The sequence below is a fragment of the Brachycentrus maculatus genome, unplaced genomic scaffold, assembly GCF_059751285.1.
Source record: "Brachycentrus maculatus isolate JH-2025_06_01 unplaced genomic scaffold, ASM5975128v1 h1tg000081l, whole genome shotgun sequence".
Classification (NCBI taxonomy): Eukaryota; Metazoa; Arthropoda; class Insecta; order Trichoptera; family Brachycentridae; genus Brachycentrus; species Brachycentrus maculatus.
The window spans coordinates 4,995,212-5,017,585 of record NW_028280835.1 but is presented as its reverse complement, the minus strand read 5'-3'; the positions used below and the strand labels follow the sequence as shown (position 1 = coordinate 5,017,585).

Sequence of the window (22,374 nt, the reverse complement as noted above, 5' to 3'; positions counted from 1 at the left end):
TCTTATACGCCTGAAAACTAGGCGTAATTTATTTTATATGTATTTTTTGTTCGTTTATATTTGTAGATAACGGTCAGATAATAACATACGCCAAATATCTCAAAATTGACAAAAATGTAGTCAGAGCACTTTGCGTAGGGCACGCCGATATGTACTATATAGGAAATTCTTGTTTTTATGTTATACTTAAAATGCCGTATTAACTAACTGACTACTCATTACTGGTGCTATGTATATTACCGTTACAACATATAAACCCGCGTCCACAGTTAATGAGAGACTTGTTGAATGCTCAACGTTGATTCGTTTCGGCCAAAACGTAAACACAAAAACTCAAAACGAATCATATTTGTTCTCACTCATTGTTCCGCGCTGCCCCCAATTTTAGACATACTTAATTACTCCAAGACAATGACGTTTCATAACTGTTATGAGATTTGCATAAAATTACAACGCTGTTAATTAATTCAGACACACTAAAGATTAAAAGGTGTTAGCATTAAAATACTACATTTATAATTCGTATTATAATTTTAACAGCGTTTTTCAATTACTTTTTATTAAATTTATTAGCTTAACGTAGTATTATCATACATATTAATTTTTTACAATAAATTCCTTATTTACTTAAGATATAGTTTTAAAAAATTGGACGCAAAAAATGGTAAAGAAGGAATGTAAGTGTCAATCAAAATTTAATAGCGTTCTGCTATTAAAGGTTACTCACGGTCGCGACCGACTGCGCGAGAAGCCAGACGTGTTGTCTGCGCACATTTTTTTTCTAGAATATGTATTGGAATTAGATTTTTTTTAAATATATATAGTAAAAATTTTTTTTTCAAAACCGTTTATTTTGAAGAAAAACTTATTTTTTCAGTACAAAAACGATGTTTTATGCAAAAAATTCAATAACGTAAAATGTTACAAGAGTTTCAAGAAAATTAAGATACTTTGCCTTTCAAAAATTATTTTATTTTTAAAAACCGGAGAAAAACTTATTTATTCAGTACAAAAACGGTGTTTTGTGATATGCAAACAAAATTAAAGGTTAAGAAAATAAATGCCGGTTGAATTCGGAGAAGATGAAGCGTTTCACTTTTCTATGATCCAGCCCAATTCGCCCCATGGAAATTTCACCTAGAAATATTTTGTAAATATGACTACTACTACTACTACTACCATCACGCCGTTTCCCCGCAGGGGTAGGCAGAGAGGATGGAACGCCACACTCTTCTATCCTGACATACACTCCTAGCCTCCTTCACATCCATACATCTAGTCATACATGCCCTCCGATTACGCAGACTTTTGACACCGCCAGATTTTAGGTTCTGATTGATCTGATCGTGCCAAGTCTTTTTCGGTCGTCCACGTTCTGTTTTCCCTCTCACATTCGCCACATATATTTTCTTAGTCATTCTCTCGCTATCCATTCGCTCCACATGTCCATACCACCGCAAAGAGCTCTTTCTAATCTTTTCAATTATTCCTCGTTCATCCTTACATTCCTTTCTTATATATGATCTCAATGATTAAAGAAAACACTTGTTTTATACCACTTTAGTTTTATTAAAGACTGCATGTTTCAGAAGTTAAACTTCCATCATTCAGGTCTGTATAGTAACTAAAATATAAAATATAAAATTGTTCTATAAATAAGGGGAGAGGAAAGTTAGAGGGAGGGGGTTAGTCAAGGGGCGGAGTTTGAAAACAAAGGAAAAATGGAAAGCAAAGAATTTTGAAACAATATATTATTTAATAAATTATTATTAGAATTTTATATTTTAGTTTTTATACAGACCTGAATGATGCAAGTTTAACTTCTGAAACATGTAGTCTTTAATAAAACTCAAGTGGTATAAAACAAGTGTTTTCTTTGATCATTGTAACATGTCTTACCACAAAGTCAATGCCGAAACAATAAATAAAATATATATGATCTAATGATGCCAAGCTCCGGTCTGAAAAAAAGAACTATTTATTCGAACCTAGTAATGTGAATCACGTGTCAATAACTCATTTACATTTTTTTTTTGAAAATTCTTTGAACATGTTGATAAATAATGAGGAACTTGGGTATGTGTGTACATGTCGGTAATTTATTAACTTCCCACAATTTATTCGAACATTAACCTGTGCAAAAATAAATATTTACATTTCTGAACTTGAAGTCAGTGCGTTTGACAGGTGGATTCGACGTACTCGTACAAACGATTACAAGTAGGTTTTCTCGCTATGCGTAATCATTATTATTATGAAAACAGACAAACAGTTATTATTAGTATGAAAACTATTATTATAAGTATGAAAACATAATGTTTAGTTTAAGAGCTGTTTTTAAAATAAACATAAATTGATCTCTCCAGGATTTTCACTTCAAATTGGACGTTTTACAAACCAAATTGGATGTTATACAAAACAAATTCGATGTTTTACAAAACGAATCGAACGTTATATTGTATGTTATAAAAAAAAGTTTGAATATTCAAAAATAAATTGAAAGTAGTACCCATGAATCAAAGTAGTATTGAAAATGTTTTGTTTTGAATATTGAAAGCATTAACTTTGTGGATCATATTGATATATTATTTCGAGAAATAAAAATACTTTGTGTTCTGATCCACTCACATTTTTATTAACCAACTAGTTTCGGCAACAACCTGTTGCCCTCTTTAGGGTTACATTTATTACTATAATATAGTAATAAAAGTAATAAATGTAACCCTGAAGAGGGCAACAGGTTGTTGCCGAAACTAGTTGGTTAATAAAAATGTGAGTGGATCAGAACACAAAGTATTTTTATTTCTCGAAATAATATTAAAAATGTTTATTTATTGATTCGGCAGTCACTTTGTGGAAAAATATACGCATTTTTAATTTAAGTTTTACTTAGTAAATACCACAATTCTTGAAAACCTATTGTGACGCGTGTTTCGATGCATTCTTCATCATTTTCAAACACCGTATGTGAAGGTAATTCTAAATTGTAGAGTTGTGTCATTGGGACGTTAAAGGTTGAAGATGGGCTGTTTCTAATTAGAACTGTTTCTAATTTTTACTAACCAGAGACATGACGTAGGGTACAAATTTTCACTAGGTCACTGGTGATGTTAATGACTTGTGGATCGGCACACTAGTAATGATTCCGAGAGGGATAGAATCCCACGAAGTGGATTAATTAATTCCTACACCAAGTGGACCGAGTTATTCAGAAACTATCCAACCAACAATTTGCAAAATTAGACTTTTTGATGAATGCTCCTTCATCACTAGTATTTTTAAAATTTGTTAAAGACACCCAACCCGAAAAAGCAACACAATATTTTCGAGGACTTTTTTCTAACCCACAACCATGATAAACAAAAAATGCTAAAAATATCCATTTATCGTAGGTTGACAGCTTTCATCTCACCATAGATGTCGCGAAATTCTAGTCAATTCAAGCAATTTGTTTCGAATTTGACAATATATATAGATGTTCCAAAAATTTTTGCAGTGTGGTTGGTCAATCATGGGTACAATTGGTGAATGTATCACGTGTGTAAAGTGATCACTAAAAACTAGCCTATGGCGGTCGTAACCCCTGGAAATGCCTAGACTGCCATTTTCTTCTTCATCTATGTTGAGATGTAAAAAATAATAGCTTTCAGCATTTTAATGTTAAAATTATTTACGAAAAAATTGTTTAAATATTTAACGTTAAAATTATTTACATACATGAAAATATTACAGAAAAAAACCATATGGTTTGGGTGTTTTCGACTTTGAACTAGAAGAAAAAACTATTTCGCTTAAACCATCCAAGATGATAGGAAGTGATCATTCTAGTTTTTTTTTTTATTTAGCTGAAACCATCCAACCAATGAAATACCGAACTCTAACCTAATTGACAAGATAATAATAATAAAAATATGGTACACAGTAAACAATGCTTCTTTATGGTAATATGATAACAAACCTTATTTCTACCATTTAACATGGCGATTTTATGTTTTTTTGCGTTGTTCTGTTCTTAGTTGGAAAAAGAAGCAGAGAAAGACCTAGGAAAACTTGGCACAATCAAGTATGTCAAATACTTGAAAGCGGCCGAGCAGGAGTCGTTATAATCGTCGGGTATGTATGAGGAGGTGGATGAATGTGGAAGAGGCGAAGAATGTTTGCAAAGACATTTTGCAAGTTTGAGTGGTGTGGCGTTCGATTCTCTCTGCCTACCCCATGCGGGGAAGCGGCGTGACGGATAGTTAGTTAGTTATGTTATGTTTTTTTTTATTCTGAGCACATTAAAACATTCATTCATCTCAGCTTGCCAGTATGTGAGTTGGATGGTTTCTGCGTAACGTGGTCCAATTTACGAACAGTGAAGTGGACAATTCAATCGACAGGCCAAGACCTACAAGTCTTAAACGAGGTAATATAGATCAAACACAGCAGTCCTAAAGGTTCATTTTCCTAGGAGTGGTAACTGCGAACAGTGTACGCTCTTATTCGTAAACGAATCACGTGATTTTTCAAATTAGCTTAATTCCTACTTTTAAAATATAACAATTCGCTAACTTCTAGTCTGGTACTTATAATTCTATAATTATATCTGAAATTTGTTATACTTATTATTTTTTGACATATCATCAAAGATGAAGAAGAATATGGAAGTCTGGGCATTTACGGGGCTGACGACCGTCATAGGCTGGTTCAAGTGATCACTTTACACACATGTAACATTCAACAATTCTACCCATTAATGACAACCACACTACTCAAATTCTTGGAAGCTCTATATATATATATATATATATATATATATATATATATATATATATATATATATATATATATATATATATATATATATATATATATATATATATAATTATATATATATTTATATGTATATATATATTTATATATATATATGTATATATATATATATATATATATATATATATATATATATATATATATATATATATATATATATATATATATATATATATATATATATATATATATATATATATATATATATATATATTTATATATATGAACCATTTTTGAAACATTGTTCTTAAATCACTAGAACTTCGCAAGAGACATCTATTGGTGAGATGAAAAGAAGGTTTTTATTAAGCAGAAACTCTTTTATTAGTATGTGAGGTCCTTTATAAGTATATTTATTGGACACCGTTAAAATGTTGTTATCCTTATTATTGATTTTAAGAATTATAATATGGAACGAATTAATATAAATTTTAATGTGTTATTTTGACAGTAAAATACAACTAAGTAAAGAAAAAAATATATGTTTTTTATTTGACAATTAATACATAAATTAAAATGGAGTTCTACAAATTAAACGCCAATTCTATAAATTTAATAATATTTCTTAATATTTTCAACAATCCCTAGTTCAGCTTTACATCTCTTTCTCATATATTCTAAAATATATTACATAAACTGATATAAAAATAAAAAGGAATTGAAAATTGTCCAAGCCTAATAAGGTGATAATTAACATTATTCGGCCTTATTAGGTAATAATTACCTAATAAGGTAGTAAGCTTAATAAGGCGAAATTACCGTCACATAAATAAAAATAATCATGTAAAATTACTCGCTGACGACAAGATCAATCTAATAAATGAATAATGGCCATTCAAGAAAGATTTATTACTCAAATCAAACGACGATATTGCTCTTTAGCGAAAATGCCGCATCAATCTTCTTTATTGTTTAAGTAGAGAAATAAAAAAAGTACTGGGAGAGCTCTCCAAATATCCAACAATGACTTTCGGCAATTCCACGCGTGACCCGTTACATACGACCATTTCAAATTGCGTAATCTCCGGGCAAAAATCGTGACCTAACACTATGGGAACGGAAACTCCTTTCTTGTACTGCGCAAGTTAATTGCCTTAAAGCAACATGTGTTTTAATGCTATAATATAATATACCAAAATACAGTCGATTCTGGTTAATTGGGACGTAGGGTATAATAAGGCCTCTTATTTGGGCCGAATAAAGAACGGAAAACGAACCAAGGAAATATTGAAAATATTTTTTAAATAACATATATCGTTAGAATACTGGACAAAACAAAGCGACACTTAAGGGCCGAGATGTTTTATACGAAGGGATAGGTATTTACTGGGTTTACGACCTGGCATTGGCTGGCTTAAATGGTCACTTTATACACTGTGTCACCTTCTTCATTTTGCCATCATCGAACATTGAGCCAATAGAGAACGATACGCGATGTATAAAGTGAGCACTTAAGACAGACAATATCAGGTCGTTAGCTCTGTGAATAATGCCCAGATTTCCAAATTCCCTTCGTATAAACAATACATGACAGTTGATATTGATTCCGTGTAAATCGAAAGATACTGTGAGGTGGGGACAACATCAAAGGCGATACTGGAATGAGTATGTAAACAGAATGTCAGAAGACAGATTTTTACGTATCGACCTTCAAGGAAACCCCGAAGGACGTAGACCCCCAGGCAGACACCCGAAAAGGTGGAAAGATAGCTCGCAATCGATATTCTAAGAGCAACAGGCGGCACAGGAGCACAGACAGATCCCCAGAATCCATAATAGAAAGATGATGAAGAAGAAGATACGAAAGCAGTCATTGAAATACTTTGTATGAGTACATACAACTTACAAGAACGGAGAAAATTTGGACGTTCGGTAATGGGCAGAATGGTCAAGTTTGCATACTGTATAAAGTGATGGTTAAGCTAGCTTCAGCTAGCTAAACCTTGTCTTGTCGTAAGCCCTAAAAATGCCCAGACTTCCAAACCTTCGCATAAAATGACGTTTAATCTCTGATGATAATCTATATAAATAAAAATAATTTACGTAGAAAAGTTGAAAAAGTATTCCAATGAATTAAGAGAAAATAAAATATCAAAATTCGTTTGAAGTACCACATAGTACATTTTTGTTATTTCTATGTGTATTTCGCTGCCTTGTAGATGAGACTTATTTTTGGGGAATTTTCTTCCTTGGTGCGTGAGATTGGATCTTCTTTCGAAACGTGTTAGTTTTGTATTTGAAAGTTTATTTTTTTTGTTACAAAATTGTAATATTAACATATTTTTGTTTCAGAATAAATGAATTTTGTAATTTCACGTTCGCTTCAGTAATTTGGGACTGCTGCTTAGTCGGACCCGTTGTGTCCCAATTAAACGAAATCGACTCTACATGGCTTCGTATGAAACCAGTACAACTCTAAAAAATGTACATACCTCCTACAGTCATGCTTTAATCATAAAGGAAGTTGACTTATTTTAATTTATGATTATTACATAATTTTATTATAAGCTGTATGTTCTTCTAAAAATAATAATAAATAAATCAAATTATCTGTACGAGGTCGAATCATAGACCTTAACTTTAATTTAAGCCGTAAAGTTTCTGAACCTTCTAATAGCGTTTGCTCTTGCTAATTACTTATTTTCTTATCCACTTTTAATGCCCACTTTTAAATCGCAATTTTATTTTTATCAAACACAACTAAAATGTGACGTAATTGATATTTTTTCCATAAAACACCATTTTTGTACTGAAAAAACAAGTTCTTCCAAATAAATACATACTTATATGGTTTTCAAAAGTGAGTTATTGAAAGGTAAGGAGTTAAAATGTATATTCCAAAAAACAAAAATTAATCCAATATATATCCAAAAAAAATTATCGGGAGTGAACTGATATCCGGCTATCAGCGCTGATAGCCGGATATCGGATATCGTCCGGCTGCGCAGCCGGACGCTTAATTATTGCGAGTAAGGCCGTAAGTCTAAATTTAGCTGGATTTTTAAAGAGACAAAACTGCATCAGATGGGTTCACAAATATTGATAGATATATTTCTTATTTAGGGCTATATTAAATTGATACCATTCTCAGCTGAGAAGTTCCTGATTGACCCACACTTGACTATCCCTGCTGTTTCCGATACAGATTCAAATAAAGCATCTTTATTTAGTTAGAAGAAACAAAAATCCACTTGATGATCTAAAAACATAATAAGCTAGGTAAATAATAAAGGCATTTCTCATCTAAAAAGAATTAGTCATGTCCACTTACCTTTTCCTCAAACGCATCCTTCTTGTTGTTCAGCAGTGCCCAATCGGCTTCAGCTCTCAAGTTACACTGGTCCTGATAGTCCAGTTCCACGAGCTCCACGACGGTTGGGATCCATTCCTCTTCCACTCCTGCTTCCCCGGTAGCTGCTGCAGACCAGGTCCAGGGTACGGAGACAGTGAGGAGCAAGAGCAGCATGATGGCAGTAGGAGGAGAAACTGTCGCCATCATTGGTGTTCTGGAACCAAAAAAATGACATTTTAATCAAATTGTATCTTATACTTTTATTTCAAAAGCATTGTTAACTTTGTGGTATGGTTATATAACACTCCCTTATCATTCATCATTCACTTTATGTATGATGAATGGTAAGAAGAGTGTTAATTTTTTTTTTTACTTAATCAAAGAATAAAACAATACGGAAATATTAGATTTCTTAAGATATGGACATTGTAACAACATCAATTTGGTATTTAAATATCAAATATGCCAACACCAAGACTAGATCTTAAGTCCTTTTAATGTTTAGCCAGATATCCTATCAAAGTGATTTTTAAAAATTTTATTAAATCCTTATCGCTATTTATTGAAATTTATTGTGACATGATATCATCATTATCAAATGATGTTGAATGAATCAAAATTTGTCACTGTAAATTTTTAAAAATAGTGATATTTACCAAGTTAAATTTTAATAAAAAAAATTATAGATATTACAACACAGTGACTTAAAATCAAAAAATCAAATAAAGTTATAGTGAAATCGATGGAAAATCCAATATGATAATGACTTTTACTAGCTTCTATGATTTTTTGTACACAACTCTACCATCAGAGATCAAACCGTGGTGAGGATTTTTGATTCTGGTTGCTAGGGGTAGAGAACAAGATATACAATTAATTTTTATTTTATTAATATATATTTTAATGTTATTACAATTGATCAATTAAGTTTCAACATAAAATAGAAAACAAAAGGATTAAGTAATAATTCCATTAAATAAAGTAAAATTGCTATAAAATGAATATTTTCATGTTTATGCTAAGTTTTCAACCCTTTTAAACCCACTAATTATGAATAATATATAAATGTTATGACCGCGTGAACAAGCAAACGAAATAACAAGGAACTGGTTTTAGCAGTGGTAGATCTGGATATTAATTAGCAAAGCGTTCTCAACATTGTGACGCGTCGACTTGACGTCTTGTAATCACTCTTCAATTAGAAATGGAATAACTAAAACACATTGACGATCTTCCATTGGTTGAGTCGCAATGAAAAAAAAAATAAAAACAAAATTCAATCGTTTAAAATCCGACTTCGCGACCACAAATTGATAGAATTTTTAAAAATGTTTGCAGTTATTTCGCCTTCAAACTTTTTTTCGCACCAAATGCCGCATAGAACACTGTACACGATTGATGCAGTGTGGTCTTAATGGGTGATATTTCCATTCAGCACAGAGTACAGTCGGTTATAGACAAATGATAAATGCTAGATTTATTGCTAGACTATTTAGGCCAACATTTCTTGTGTTGCAAGTGAAAACTTTTGAACCACCAATAGTGATTTTAAACCTTTTTGCTGTGGTCTTAAATTGCCCATTTAAACTAGTTTGAAATCGCTTTTACATTTATTTTACTCAGGTTCAATAGCGTTCATAATTATTTTAAACGTGGTATCTTTTCAATGAATTATTATAAAGTCGCCAGATGAAACTAAGTGGATTCGTCTCTGGAGTTTTAACCTATCCGTACCGAAGAGGGGGGTTTGAAATCTCCCTTTAACAACGTTTAACTCGATAACTCGATAATCATTCGAGCAATTTGGTCTAAAATAATTCAATCTTTACAATACATACAATACAACTAAGGAATATTTTTGGTTGAAATATTCTTAACGTGTGATCTTTTATTTATTAATTTGATAAATTTTCGCGCCTCTACGGTCAAAGCCACGCGATCGAGAAGTGATTCAATGGTCCAACGATCCGTGTCACCGGTGTTAAATATTTTTACCTGTGACACTTTATTTATTTCACCCCAACTACTGCGCGCTACTGAGTGTAAGCGAGACTGCATTCTTCCAATTTTCACGCCACGATTCGCGCAATCGATCTGTGTACATGCTACTGACACTACGTGGTTTGTTGCAAGCTCCGTATTACTCTTACATATATATGTACAATATTTCTATGAATAGGACGGGGTTTTTCGAATAGCCTCTTCTGGCCATGAGTAATTTTTAGGTACTTTGGGCGTGGAAGGTTAAATTAACACAGTGGGTAAATTGAAAACAGTAATAATATAACGATTTGCGTACAACAAACAGGGAATTTCGGATAAAATCAACAAAACTTATGTTTTTGCATAACATCCTGTGAGTAATAAACGATCTGTTTATTCGGGAAAATAAAACAAACATTGTTATGGATCCACACGTAATACCAAAGAATTTCTCATCATATTGGAGAAGAGTTTTCGAACGGGCAGTTTTAGATGGGTAAGTACTGTAGAGAAATATAGTGAAAATATGTCGAAATTCAAAACAATATTCAATACTAACCATATCATTATATACACACCCGTAAAAAACATTTTTGAAGAAGAAAATAAATAAATAAGGCAAGGCTAATGAAGGCCGAACTTTACTAATAAACTTTCTGACTTCGTTGCTTTATTTATTAACAAATCCAAGTTCTTTCCCATCAATCTCAATTATTATGTGTTCTCTTTAACCTCCTATACACGTTCGAAGTAGAGACGAGTAAGATCCGATCATTCGAAAGATTCGCATCAGTGGATCTGTGTTGAGACCGGATCAATTGAACGATGGATATTCGTGCGTTTCGACGACAAAAATTAACAAACGTTGAGGACTTATCAATCCAACAATATTTTTTTGTAAATATTCTGTTAGTTTTCTAATAAATAAATAAATATTCGAGTGTCTATAGACCCCATTAAGAAAGCGAACAACCATTTTCTGTATTATGGTAACTTTACGTCTATACTGTGTGATTTATTACAATTTATCATTCTGACTATTCAGCAGGAACTTTCAGTAACAAATTTGTGTTTTTTAACTAATTTAATTGTATTTACGTCACAGCGTTTCCCACCCTTATCCCCAGCCCTAACGACGTTAATATCCAATGAGCTCGGTTAATTTGTTCAGTGATAAAAGTCACCCTTGATTTAAGTTCGAGTTAGGGTGAAACTATAGCTGAGACACTTCTGCCATATATCGACACGTCTAACAACTAATTTCGTAACTTCATAATGCCTCTTTCAAGGAGTGAATCTTTTTTATGTATGATTTAGGGAGTTTAAAGTTCTTATTCTTGGAGATTTATAAAAATTGCCAAAATGTGTCGTGATTGATAGTTTTTATTCATTTTTAATTCGCAGTGGTGAGTGGAATGTCGATTCGAAGTATTAATGTTTTGTAATTGTTTTAACAATTTTTTGATGTTTGCGTTTTTTTTGTAAATCGAAACAATACAAAAAGTTATTAGGAACAATGAATTAACATGACTTTACTGTGTCTAAAATGTTGTAACATTTTTTTGTTATTGCTTGAAAGACATCTAGAGGAAGACCAAAGAATTCATGGATGTTGCAGAAAGATAACATAATTCGATGGTATAGCCAAGGTGACTTTGTACATGAAAGAAGGACCTACAACCTGAGAACGAGGAGAGCTAACCCCAACAGTCTACAAAGATGATTAGTTGGGATGGAGCCAGGAAGAAGATTTCTATCTCACACTTGATTGATGTTCAATAATAGGAAGAAAAGTGAACATTACGCAAGTGTATATAGTGATCACTTAAGGCAACCAAATGCCTGTTCGTAAGCCCTAGAATGCTCAGACTTCCGTCTTCTTTCGTATAAAAACGATAGATGGTTTGCCTCAAGATGCGACACCTATGGTATAAATAAAATATTGTACCCAAACCGATAAGAAATAGGAAAAAATATTACATATCGCAATATGTAATAATATGTCGGCACGGTTAAGTAGGGTTAATTTGAATTTATTTAGTGATTTAGCGTTTAATTTGTAGAACTCCATTTTAATTTACGTATTACTTTTAATGTTTGATAATGTATTTTTGTCCACCTCCGTGTGTAATGGTCAGCACACTATGCTACCTTTCTGGAGGTACCGGGTTCGATTCCCAGGGGGGGTCAAATAAATATAAGTGATTTTTTCACTGTAATATTTATTCAATATAACCCTGGACTGGTACCTGAAGCGGAGGGCTAATCACCTTTCCTTCATGTGTAAACAATCAAGATAACACTGCGTTTATATGAAGCAGTGCCCTGTGCACCATTGGGTGCGGATAAGGGTTTCATTACTTTTAAATCAAACACAATTTTTTTTAATCTACTAACTTGTATTTTATTAACAAAAACACATAAAAAATTAATATTATGACAATTGTTTCGCCTAGTTATGGCATTATCAAAAGAATGTTTAATAATGTATAACAAGGCGAAACAATTGTCAAAATATTAATTTTTTATGTGTTTTTGTTGATAAAATACAACTTAGTAGACTCAAAAAATCTGTGTTTGATTTAAAATTAATACATAACTGAAATTGAATTGATTAGTTTGAAAAACTTGAATTGAAACTCACTTAAAATAAAACTAATTACGAGTCGTCTCCTCGTGAAGGTCTAAAATATGCTAAAAATAACAGCCAAAATTTAAAATTAATTTGGCAAGATAAAATGGAGATAGGACACAAATAAAACTTGTTCAATTTACAAACGAGGACAATTTTTTTTAATTATGTCATAAATCTGGCAAATTATGAAATTCCTCAACTTTATATTAAATCTTCTCTTATTATGATATGTAATAAGTCATCACGTTTCCTTCACGTAGAAAACCATCAAGATCATAGAATTCAGTGCTCTATGCACCATTGGGTGCGGATAAGGGTAAGAAGAAGAATAAGGGTAAAAGTCATTAAAAGCTATCAAAACAAATAACGATAATGATATAGATTTTGAGCATTTTGAGTGTGTGCAATCGAAGTGTCTGCATATAATTATTTCAACATTTTTGACATCTCAACAAAGATGGAGAAGAATATGAAAGTCTAGGCATTTACAGGGCTTGCGAACTGTCTTAGGCTGGTTAAAGTGATCACTACATACACATATGGAACATTCACCATTCTGCCTATGATTGACATGAACGAAAAAATTAATCAACAGTCAATTGTGGGTAGAATGGTGAATGTTACAGGTATATACCACTCAAACCAGCCTATGACATGTTTTAAGGTCTGGAAACCTAGACTTCTATATTCTTCTTATAATATATGGAACATACCACGTACGTTATAATGAGTGTTTATGTCTTATTTTTGACAAAACATTCATATATATTCAAACATTTAAAAACGAAATGTCACTCATCTCTGAACCGTCATCATGTCATTAAGTTTTACTATTTTTAAATATAACTCAGAGCGATGGTTTGTCATTTTAAAGGGCAAAATGATATCGTGTCGTCCATATTGGTCAGGTAATTAAAGATTTAAAAAAAAAAAACTAAGAAAAAAATTCACGAATAAAAACCAGATTTCAAAGTGACGTTTTTTGAAAGATAACATAGATAAAGTATAAGAAATACAGAGTTTTTTGCAGGGATTATCGATTCGAAAATTCATTTAAAGTAACGGAATCGGGCAGCGTTCATATGTATTTTAGGATTCTTGGATGGCTGTTATGTGTATGATTTTTTCCAGATCATGAACAAAACGAACGTTACTAAAGTAGCATCAATGAACGTAAGAAAAGGGTAGAAAAACCACTTTTCCATTTAAGATTTTTCCAATCAAAAGCCGAATGGGACCATTGTGAAGCGACCCTCATTTTTTATACGATTTTTACAGAATTTCATATCGTAAAAGTCTTATTTTATATATGTCACATTCAATTTCAAGATTTACTGGATTTCCACGATTGATTAAAACGGAATTACAGTAATTTCACGTTATCTTACTTGACGTAAGTGTGTGTTATTATATTGAAGTCGGTTGTATTAGGCGATTTGTGGAAATGTCGGAATAAGGATTTTCTAGGAGATTTCACGGACAAAAGAGGGAGGAAAAACCACTTGATTTTTATTGGAGACAACAGAATAACGATTCTCAACAAGCATTGACAGTGTTCAAATAGCCGAACCCGGGAAAACATTTTCGAAACGAAATTCAACAATGATCCCGGGAGAATACGACCATTCACTTTTCTACATTTTAAGATAATTAAACTGGTCGGCCTCACAGTGCTTTGGTTACCATGAATCAAAGTGGAAAATCACAAAAGATTATGCTACAAATATGATTTCTTATGAAAAAATAGAGTTGTGACTTTTGTCTAATTAACAAATTACACAAATTCTCAACTGTGGGCACCAGTAACATACGAAGGAAATCTAACAAGAGTGCACATAAACATATGCAAAAAATAATGCAATATAGATGTTCAATGACGGGCAGAATGGTGAACGTTACTAAAGTGTATAAAGTTAACACTTTGGCCAGCCAAATGCCAGGTCGAAAGTCCTGGGATTCTCAGACTACCATCTTCTGTCATATAAAACGACAAAAGCTTCGTCTCACGAGCATATTGTTGGCCATTAGGAGTAGGTATACGGTACACCTAGTAAGTATATATTATATAAAATATATTTAATGATAAGAAAAATTAAAAACATTAGTCAGCTCTTACAATTTTTAATTAAGAAGTAATTCGTAATACGTTTTTTTTATCTCAGTTTTGTTTTTAAAAAATACCGGAAAATAAACCAGCTGCCGTGTTTACAGCCAAACCCTTGTTTGTATTTGTACGCACGCATATAAAGGAATACTCAGCCAACAATAAGAATAACACAGCTTTGTTTGTAGGAACTAAAATTAAAATCGTGCGCAATCTTTTAAAGTGGGAGAGGCACAAAGAAAACGTTCGCAGTTACCGTAAGCTCAAAACTATGGCACTACTATCGTGAAAACCCGGCTCAAAAGTAACGGGCAGTCACGTAGCGGAGATTCCATGGCGAATTCTACAGTTAGCGGTTAAGCTGGGCTTGAGTTACGTGCAAAAACAAGAATTTGGAAAGAAAAACTCGTAAGTCTAGATTTACTCGGTTAAAAAATAGGGTTGAATTTCGCTATTCGCACACAGTTCGTTCTAGGAGACTTTCCAAAAACCGAATCATTACGAGAATTACATCTGTCGATGAACTACTATAACCTAAATAGACAATGATATAAGTATGGCATTGAACAATAAATTATATCATCCCCTAAAATTTTAATTTGTTACCTTTTTTAATTACTTAACGTCCAAGTGACTCTGAAATCTAGCTACGGCTTGTGCAACACCGTTTATTATGTCCTTACTCAGGCTTTAACTTTATAAGTTTCATAGCCTATGCCTACTTGTGAGTGGATTTACTCTTTATGTTTAAAGTTACTATAATTTCATGTGATTCATGAGTGAAAATTCTAGGCAAAAATACTCGCGTTAATTAGTTACCGAAGAACATATATTTTATTTATTGTTTCGGCATTAACTTTGTGGTAAGACATGTTACAATAATTAAAGAAAACACTTCGTTTTTTACCACTTGAGTTTAATTATAGACTACATGTTTCAGAAGCTAAACTTCCATCATTCAGGTCTGTATAATAACTAAAATATAAAATATAAAATTGTTCTATAAATAAGGATAGGGGGAAAGTAAGGGGAAGGGGTTAGTCAAGGAACATAAGAACAAGGAAGAACATATACGTTAATATTCGTTACGAGACTGGTTGGGAGAGAAGATATTTTTATTTAATTTTTAAATTATTTTTATTTTATCTTTCAATTTAGGTATGCATATGTAAAAAAAACTGACTAACCATCACGCTGCTTCCCCGTAGGAGTAAGCAGAGAGAATAGAACTTTTTAGAATTTCCATATTCTTTTATATTTATTAAGTTGATGTATAAATAATGAATCCCTTCTGATACCTTCATGGTATGAGTTAGCTCATGTAACAATTGACAATTGACCAAAATTATTTTGTTGTTTTTTGTCATCCTACGAACTTTTTGAGTGATAAGATATCGATAACATATTATTATTTATTTATATAATTTAATACACATACAAAGAATATTACAATTTCATTCATTTGCTAGATATTCATACTTTTTTTCATAACCATATCTTAATGTATCTAGTTACGCTGTTCTTCTCCGAAAACAAGACTAGGCTCTTGTGCTTGGAGAAGGATTTACATTAACTGTTTATTGTTTATACTTATGAATGATATTTTCGTTATTTTTTCTTTGTATTATTTTTTGACTGCGTTTTTTAAAAAATAAATATGAATAAAAGGCGTCTAATTAATTTTTTTATAATTTTAATATCTTCAATTTTATATATTTATATATATATATATATATATATATATATATATATATATATATATATATATATATATATATATATATATATATATATATACATATATAAATATATGTATATAAATATATAAATATATATATATATATATATATATATAAATATATATATATATAAATATATATATATATATCTATATATATATATATATATATATATATATATATATATATATATATATATATATATATATATATATATATATATATATATATATATATATATATATATATATAAATATATATATATATATATATATATATATTTATTTATATATATATATATATATATATATATATATATATATATATAAATATATATATATATATATATATATTTATTTATATATATATATATATATATATATATATATATATATATATATATATATATATATATATATATATATATATATATATATATATATATATATATATATATATATATATATATATATAAATATATAAACCATTGAACCAATTTCGAACGTTGTTCTTGAATCACTAGAAGTTCACTAGAGACATCTATTGGTGAGATGAAAAGAAGCTTTTTGTTGAGCAGAAACTCTTTTATTAGTATGTGACTCTTTTATTTTATTGCATTTGATTTAAATATTCCAATAAAGGTGTTGAATTGAACAAAAATGTTTGGGTAATTTTCCCTTCAGTGGTTTGTAATATTTGTATCAAGATACCTATCCTTGGTACGAAAAGTTATAATTCGATTCAAACTGTTGAAATTATAAGCCCTGTTTTATCTTATATCCACAAGTAAAGTAGAATGAAAATTCCGCGGTTGTATCCACAAAACTTCGTTAACTTGTTATAAATTCCCATTATTTGTAGAAACATCAGATAAATAAATTCAATTTGAAAGTCAAGATATTTAGGTCAAAGCAATGTTTCAAAGTCCACCCAAATATTCAAATATTGCCCAATGAAACGTTTATGAGTTAATTTTTTTGTAAAATTCATTTAAACACCAAACCAATTTTTCATCATCACAATACACAGGACATAATAAAATACATGTGGAGACGATAAACATAATCCAGATTTGTGAACAAGTATTCGGACACACTCAACATATTGTAAATAAATTATCTGGTGAAATTATAAACTAAAAAATCAAAATGAAAAGGGGATTTTCTAGCGTTTTTCGAGTGTGTGATTATAATCCGGGATTCGGACCTCACATACTAATATAAGAGTTTCTGCTCAATAAAAAGCTTCTTTTCATCTCACCAATAGATGTATCTAGTGAAGTTCTAGTGATTCAAAAACAATGTTTCGGTTCCTTTATATAGAACTTCCAAGAATTTGAGTAGTGTGGTTGTCAATAATAGGTAGAATTGGTGAATGTTACACGTGTGTAAAGTGATCACTTAACCAAGCCTAAAACGATCGTAAGCCTTGTAAATGCCCAGACATCCATATTATTCTTCATCTATGTTGAGATTCCAAAAAAGTTATAATAATGCCTAAATAACGTCTTATAAATACGTTATTAAAATGCAAAAAAACAACAGTTCATTCGAACCCTTATTTGCACTCCAATGGTGCACAGGGTGCTGCATCATATAAACGCAGTGTTATCTTGATCGTTAACACACGAAGGAAAGGTGATCAGCCCTCCGCTTCAGGTACCAGTCCATGTTAATATTGAATAAATATAAGAGTGAAAAAATCACTTATATTCATCTGGCAAAGTAATTGGGAATCGAACTCGGGACCTCCAGTACGGCAGTTGAGCGTGCTGACCATTATACTACGGAGGCGGACAATCACTTAACCAAGCTTATGACGGTCGCAAGCCTTGTAAATGCCCAGACATCCATTGTATACTTCATCTATGTAAAGATATCAAAAAAGTTATAAAGAACTGTTTAAATAACGGCTTATAAATAACGTCTTTTGGACGTTATCAAATGCAAAAATTCATTCAAACAGTTCATTCGAATCCTTATCCGCACCCCAATGGTGCATAGGGCACTGCATCATATAAACGCAGTGTTATCTTGCTCGTTAACACACAAAGGAAAGGTGATCAGCCCCCCGCTTCAGGTCTTTTCGACGTTATTAAAATGCAAAAATAACAGTTACCTAATAAAAACCACCATTAAAGTCGAATACGTTATTCCATCATAGATTACTCACGCGGTTACTTCATATTTCATCTGCGGACGTATTTAGTACTAATCTGATGTGTTTTGGTCAAGCTTAAGTGTGTTGAACTTATTTTTTAAGCAAACTAAAAGTTTGGCACGGTGCCAACGTTCGGGTTTATATAAGAGCAAAAATGCCGTCGATCATAGCTACGTCGTTAACAAAGAAATCGTCATAACTCGCCATTTTTATGTCGGTCTCAAGGTGGAGACTGACCGGAGCATTTTGTCGTAACGTAACACGTTACGATGTGAGCATTCAGGCAGTCAGTACAGCGAGCCGAGGGCTCCATCCATAGTTTCGGATGCTCGCTGATGTTCGCCGCGAGCGATGTTACGACGTTATGTTACGACGAAATGCTCCGGTCAGTCTCCACCTTTGCAGAATGGGCAGGCAGAGAGAATAGAACTCCACAACCACTCATATATACCCGCCGAACATTTCGACACCTGATCTGACCGTGCTGGAGGTCCCGGGTTCGATTCCCAGGGGGGGTGAAAATAAAGATTAGTTATTTAACACTCTAATATTTATTTAATATTACCCTGGACTAGTCATTGAAGCGCAGGAATGATTACCTTGCCTCAATCTGTTAACGATCAAGATAACACTGCGTCAATACGATGCGGTGCCCTACGAACCATTGGGTGCGGATAAGGGTTAAAAGAAGGAAGAAGAAGATCTGACCACTTTCAAGTATTTGAAATACTTGATTTTGTCAAGTTCTCCTCGGTCTTCGTCTGCTCATATATGCAACTATATTCGCCTCACAATTATACTTTACCGTTCTATCCTCGCTCAACCGTTTCACATGATTCGATCGATTATGCTATCTGAGCCTTGCCTTTTTTCACCATTCATTGTTTAGCCCCACATTCGTCTGAGAGATCGCATATTGACTGCATTCAGTCTACTTTCATCCTTATTTTGCCAACCCCATACTTTACTTACATACATTAGAGTTGGTATTTCCACACACTGTGCGTATGTTTTAGAATTTAATAAACCCTGAAGATGACAAGGTTCTTGTCGCAACCGGTTGGTTAAAGTATACTTTTAATAAAAAAGTGGTTAAAACAAAGTTGTTTAATTTTATAAAGTTTAACAATTTAAATTTAAAATGGTTAAGTTAGGTTTGTCCGCCGGCTACCGTTCTGCAGGTCCCGGGTTCGATTCCCAAGGGGGGTAAAATAAATATAAGTGATTTTTTCACTGTCATATTTATTCAATATTACCCTGGACTGGTACCTGAAGCGGAAGGCTGATCACCTTTCCTTCATGTGTAAACGATCAAGATAACACTGCGTTTATATGACGCTGTGCCCTATGCACCATTGGGGTGCGGATAAGGGTTTTATTTATTAAGTTAGGTTAGTTTAACAAATATGGTTTGGGTAGGTCGAAATGCCAAGGTCAAGTGTACGATTAAAGATGAAACAAATGTGCTTATGGTAATAAAAGCCACGCCATCTATTTTCTTCTTCGTAAAACATTATTGTTTAACTACTTCAGAATTTTTATATTCGCAGTTACGAAAAATTGTGAGTACGCTATACCGATGAGGTACGACCCCATAAAAGTGACAGATTGTATGGGAATACGCGTAAACTATGAAAATTGTGAGGCTTTTTGCTATAACAGAGTTCTTGTTATTTCTGGAGCGGGTTGTGGCCTGTGATTGATGACTTTTCACTGCAATATTAAATAAATCACCCCGGACTGGTACCTGAAGCTCAGGACTCATAAACTTTCCTCAATTTAATTAACGAATAAGAACCTGTGTGGATGTTATGTAGTGCTTTATGCATCATTGGATGCAGATTAAAAAATATGTTTTTCTGTCTCTGTTGAGCCATTTACATGTATAATAATAATTAATGCATAATTGAACAATAACTAAATATTATTTTGACATATTAACATAGATGAAGAAAAATATGGAAGTCTGGGCATTTACGGGGATTACGACCATCATAGTCGTTTCTCGAGTGTTTGAATATAATCCAGGATTCGGACCTCACATACAAATGAAAGAGTTTCTGCTAATAAAAAAGCTTCTCTCATCTCAACACAGATGTCTCTTGTGAAATTCTAGTGAATTCAAACAGTATTTTTCGAGTTTAATCAGTTTTTATTTGACCAGTGACCGGGTCTTGTCGTTATGTTTTAAAGACAACAAGGCAGGGGTTTTAAACCATGGTTTATACCATACAAAATCATGGTTTTCAACCCCTGCCTTGTTGTGTATATATTATAAAATTTTGTCTAGCCTCACATCAGTCTGGTGATGTCTGTAACGTTGAAACCCTGTCACTGGTCAAATAAAATAAAAGTGGAAAACCCGATATAGTATTTTTTATCATATAAAATGCAGTTATACCAAAAAATGCTAGCACACAATACAAATCTTATAAATAATATCTTACAAAATCTCGCTTTTTTATAAATATCGATCTTAAATGTAAAAACGATAAAAACTTAAATTAAAGAGAATATTGTAGAAATTTATTTTCATATTATGATGGCTTAATATTGAACTTTTTTGTCCCTTTTTTGTTTTTATACTTTACGTACAAGATAGTGAAAAAAAGTAGGAGAATAGAAATCGAACTTTTGAGATTCAAACAGCGAGAAAAATCAATTTCTTCAGTTTAAAAATATCGTCTCAAAGCATAAATAAAACAAAATATATAATAAAATAAAATAAATAAATAAAGTGAGATAAAAGCACATTAGAATCAGATGCCGTCATTTTATTTCCTTTATTTTAAAGCTAAAATACGCGGACACGTAACAAAAATAAACATTGTATTTGGATAATGGTCAATGAATCGAAATGACCGTTGAAAAATCCATTAGTTTTCTGCGGAAAATATAGGAAATTTTTCAATTGAAGTCTCGGGAATGGCCGATAGCCAACGACTTCACGTCTCGAAATATCACACTAACAGATGTTAACATCGGGAACACTCAACCAATGGTCCGATTCTCTAGGTCCTCTAACAAAACGTATATAAAATCCTAACCTAACTATGTTGTATATTATTAATATAATACACTTCTTAACCTTTCCCACTCTGACCATTTTTTCTCATAACTGATCAACTACTCTGATCAAAAAAATGTTAAGTTTTTCTACCATTATAATAAATATTTGTATTCCCAAATTTTGGGACACCCTGTCTGGAAATTCGTATGACCATTCGTTTTTATAACTGAACTTGAAAGTGCAACTTTCATCGTTTTCCATGGCAGATTCTTTACGTGTGTTGCCTCGGTGCTCCCCACAAAATTCGATTTCTGTCGTAAATATAACGAATGTCGTATAATCTAGGTAAATTCATTTAACATAAATTATTTTTGTCTTGCTGTTTACTTAAATATTTGGAATAAGAGAAATCGCAACGTAGTATATCATACATATTTTTTTTAATTCCCTTATTTATTTAAGATATTTAATTCAAAATTAAAAACACTTTTATTTTTACCACGTGAGTTTATTTAATGCTTCCGAAACTAGTCGTCATAAAAAAACTGAAGTGGTAAAAAAAACAAGTGTCTTTCATCATGTCTTACCACAAAGTGAATGCCGAAACAATAAATAAAATAATTAAGATATAGTTTA

The 22,374-nt window shown here is 31.9% G+C and overlaps 1 protein-coding gene across 1 annotated transcript in view; it reads right to left on the bottom strand.

Moving 5' to 3' along the window:
- Positions 1-22,374, bottom strand: part of LOC148311010 (angiotensin-converting enzyme 2-like) — a 248,496-nt gene that overhangs the window by 68,379 nt on the left and 157,743 nt on the right. Inside the window, exon 3 of the mRNA XM_088257533.1 lies at positions 8,087-8,321. Coding sequence (XP_088113659.1) covers positions 8,087-8,314 — 228 coding nt within the window. The 5' untranslated portion in view covers positions 8,315-8,321. The remainder of the gene's footprint in view (positions 1-8,086; positions 8,322-22,374) is intronic.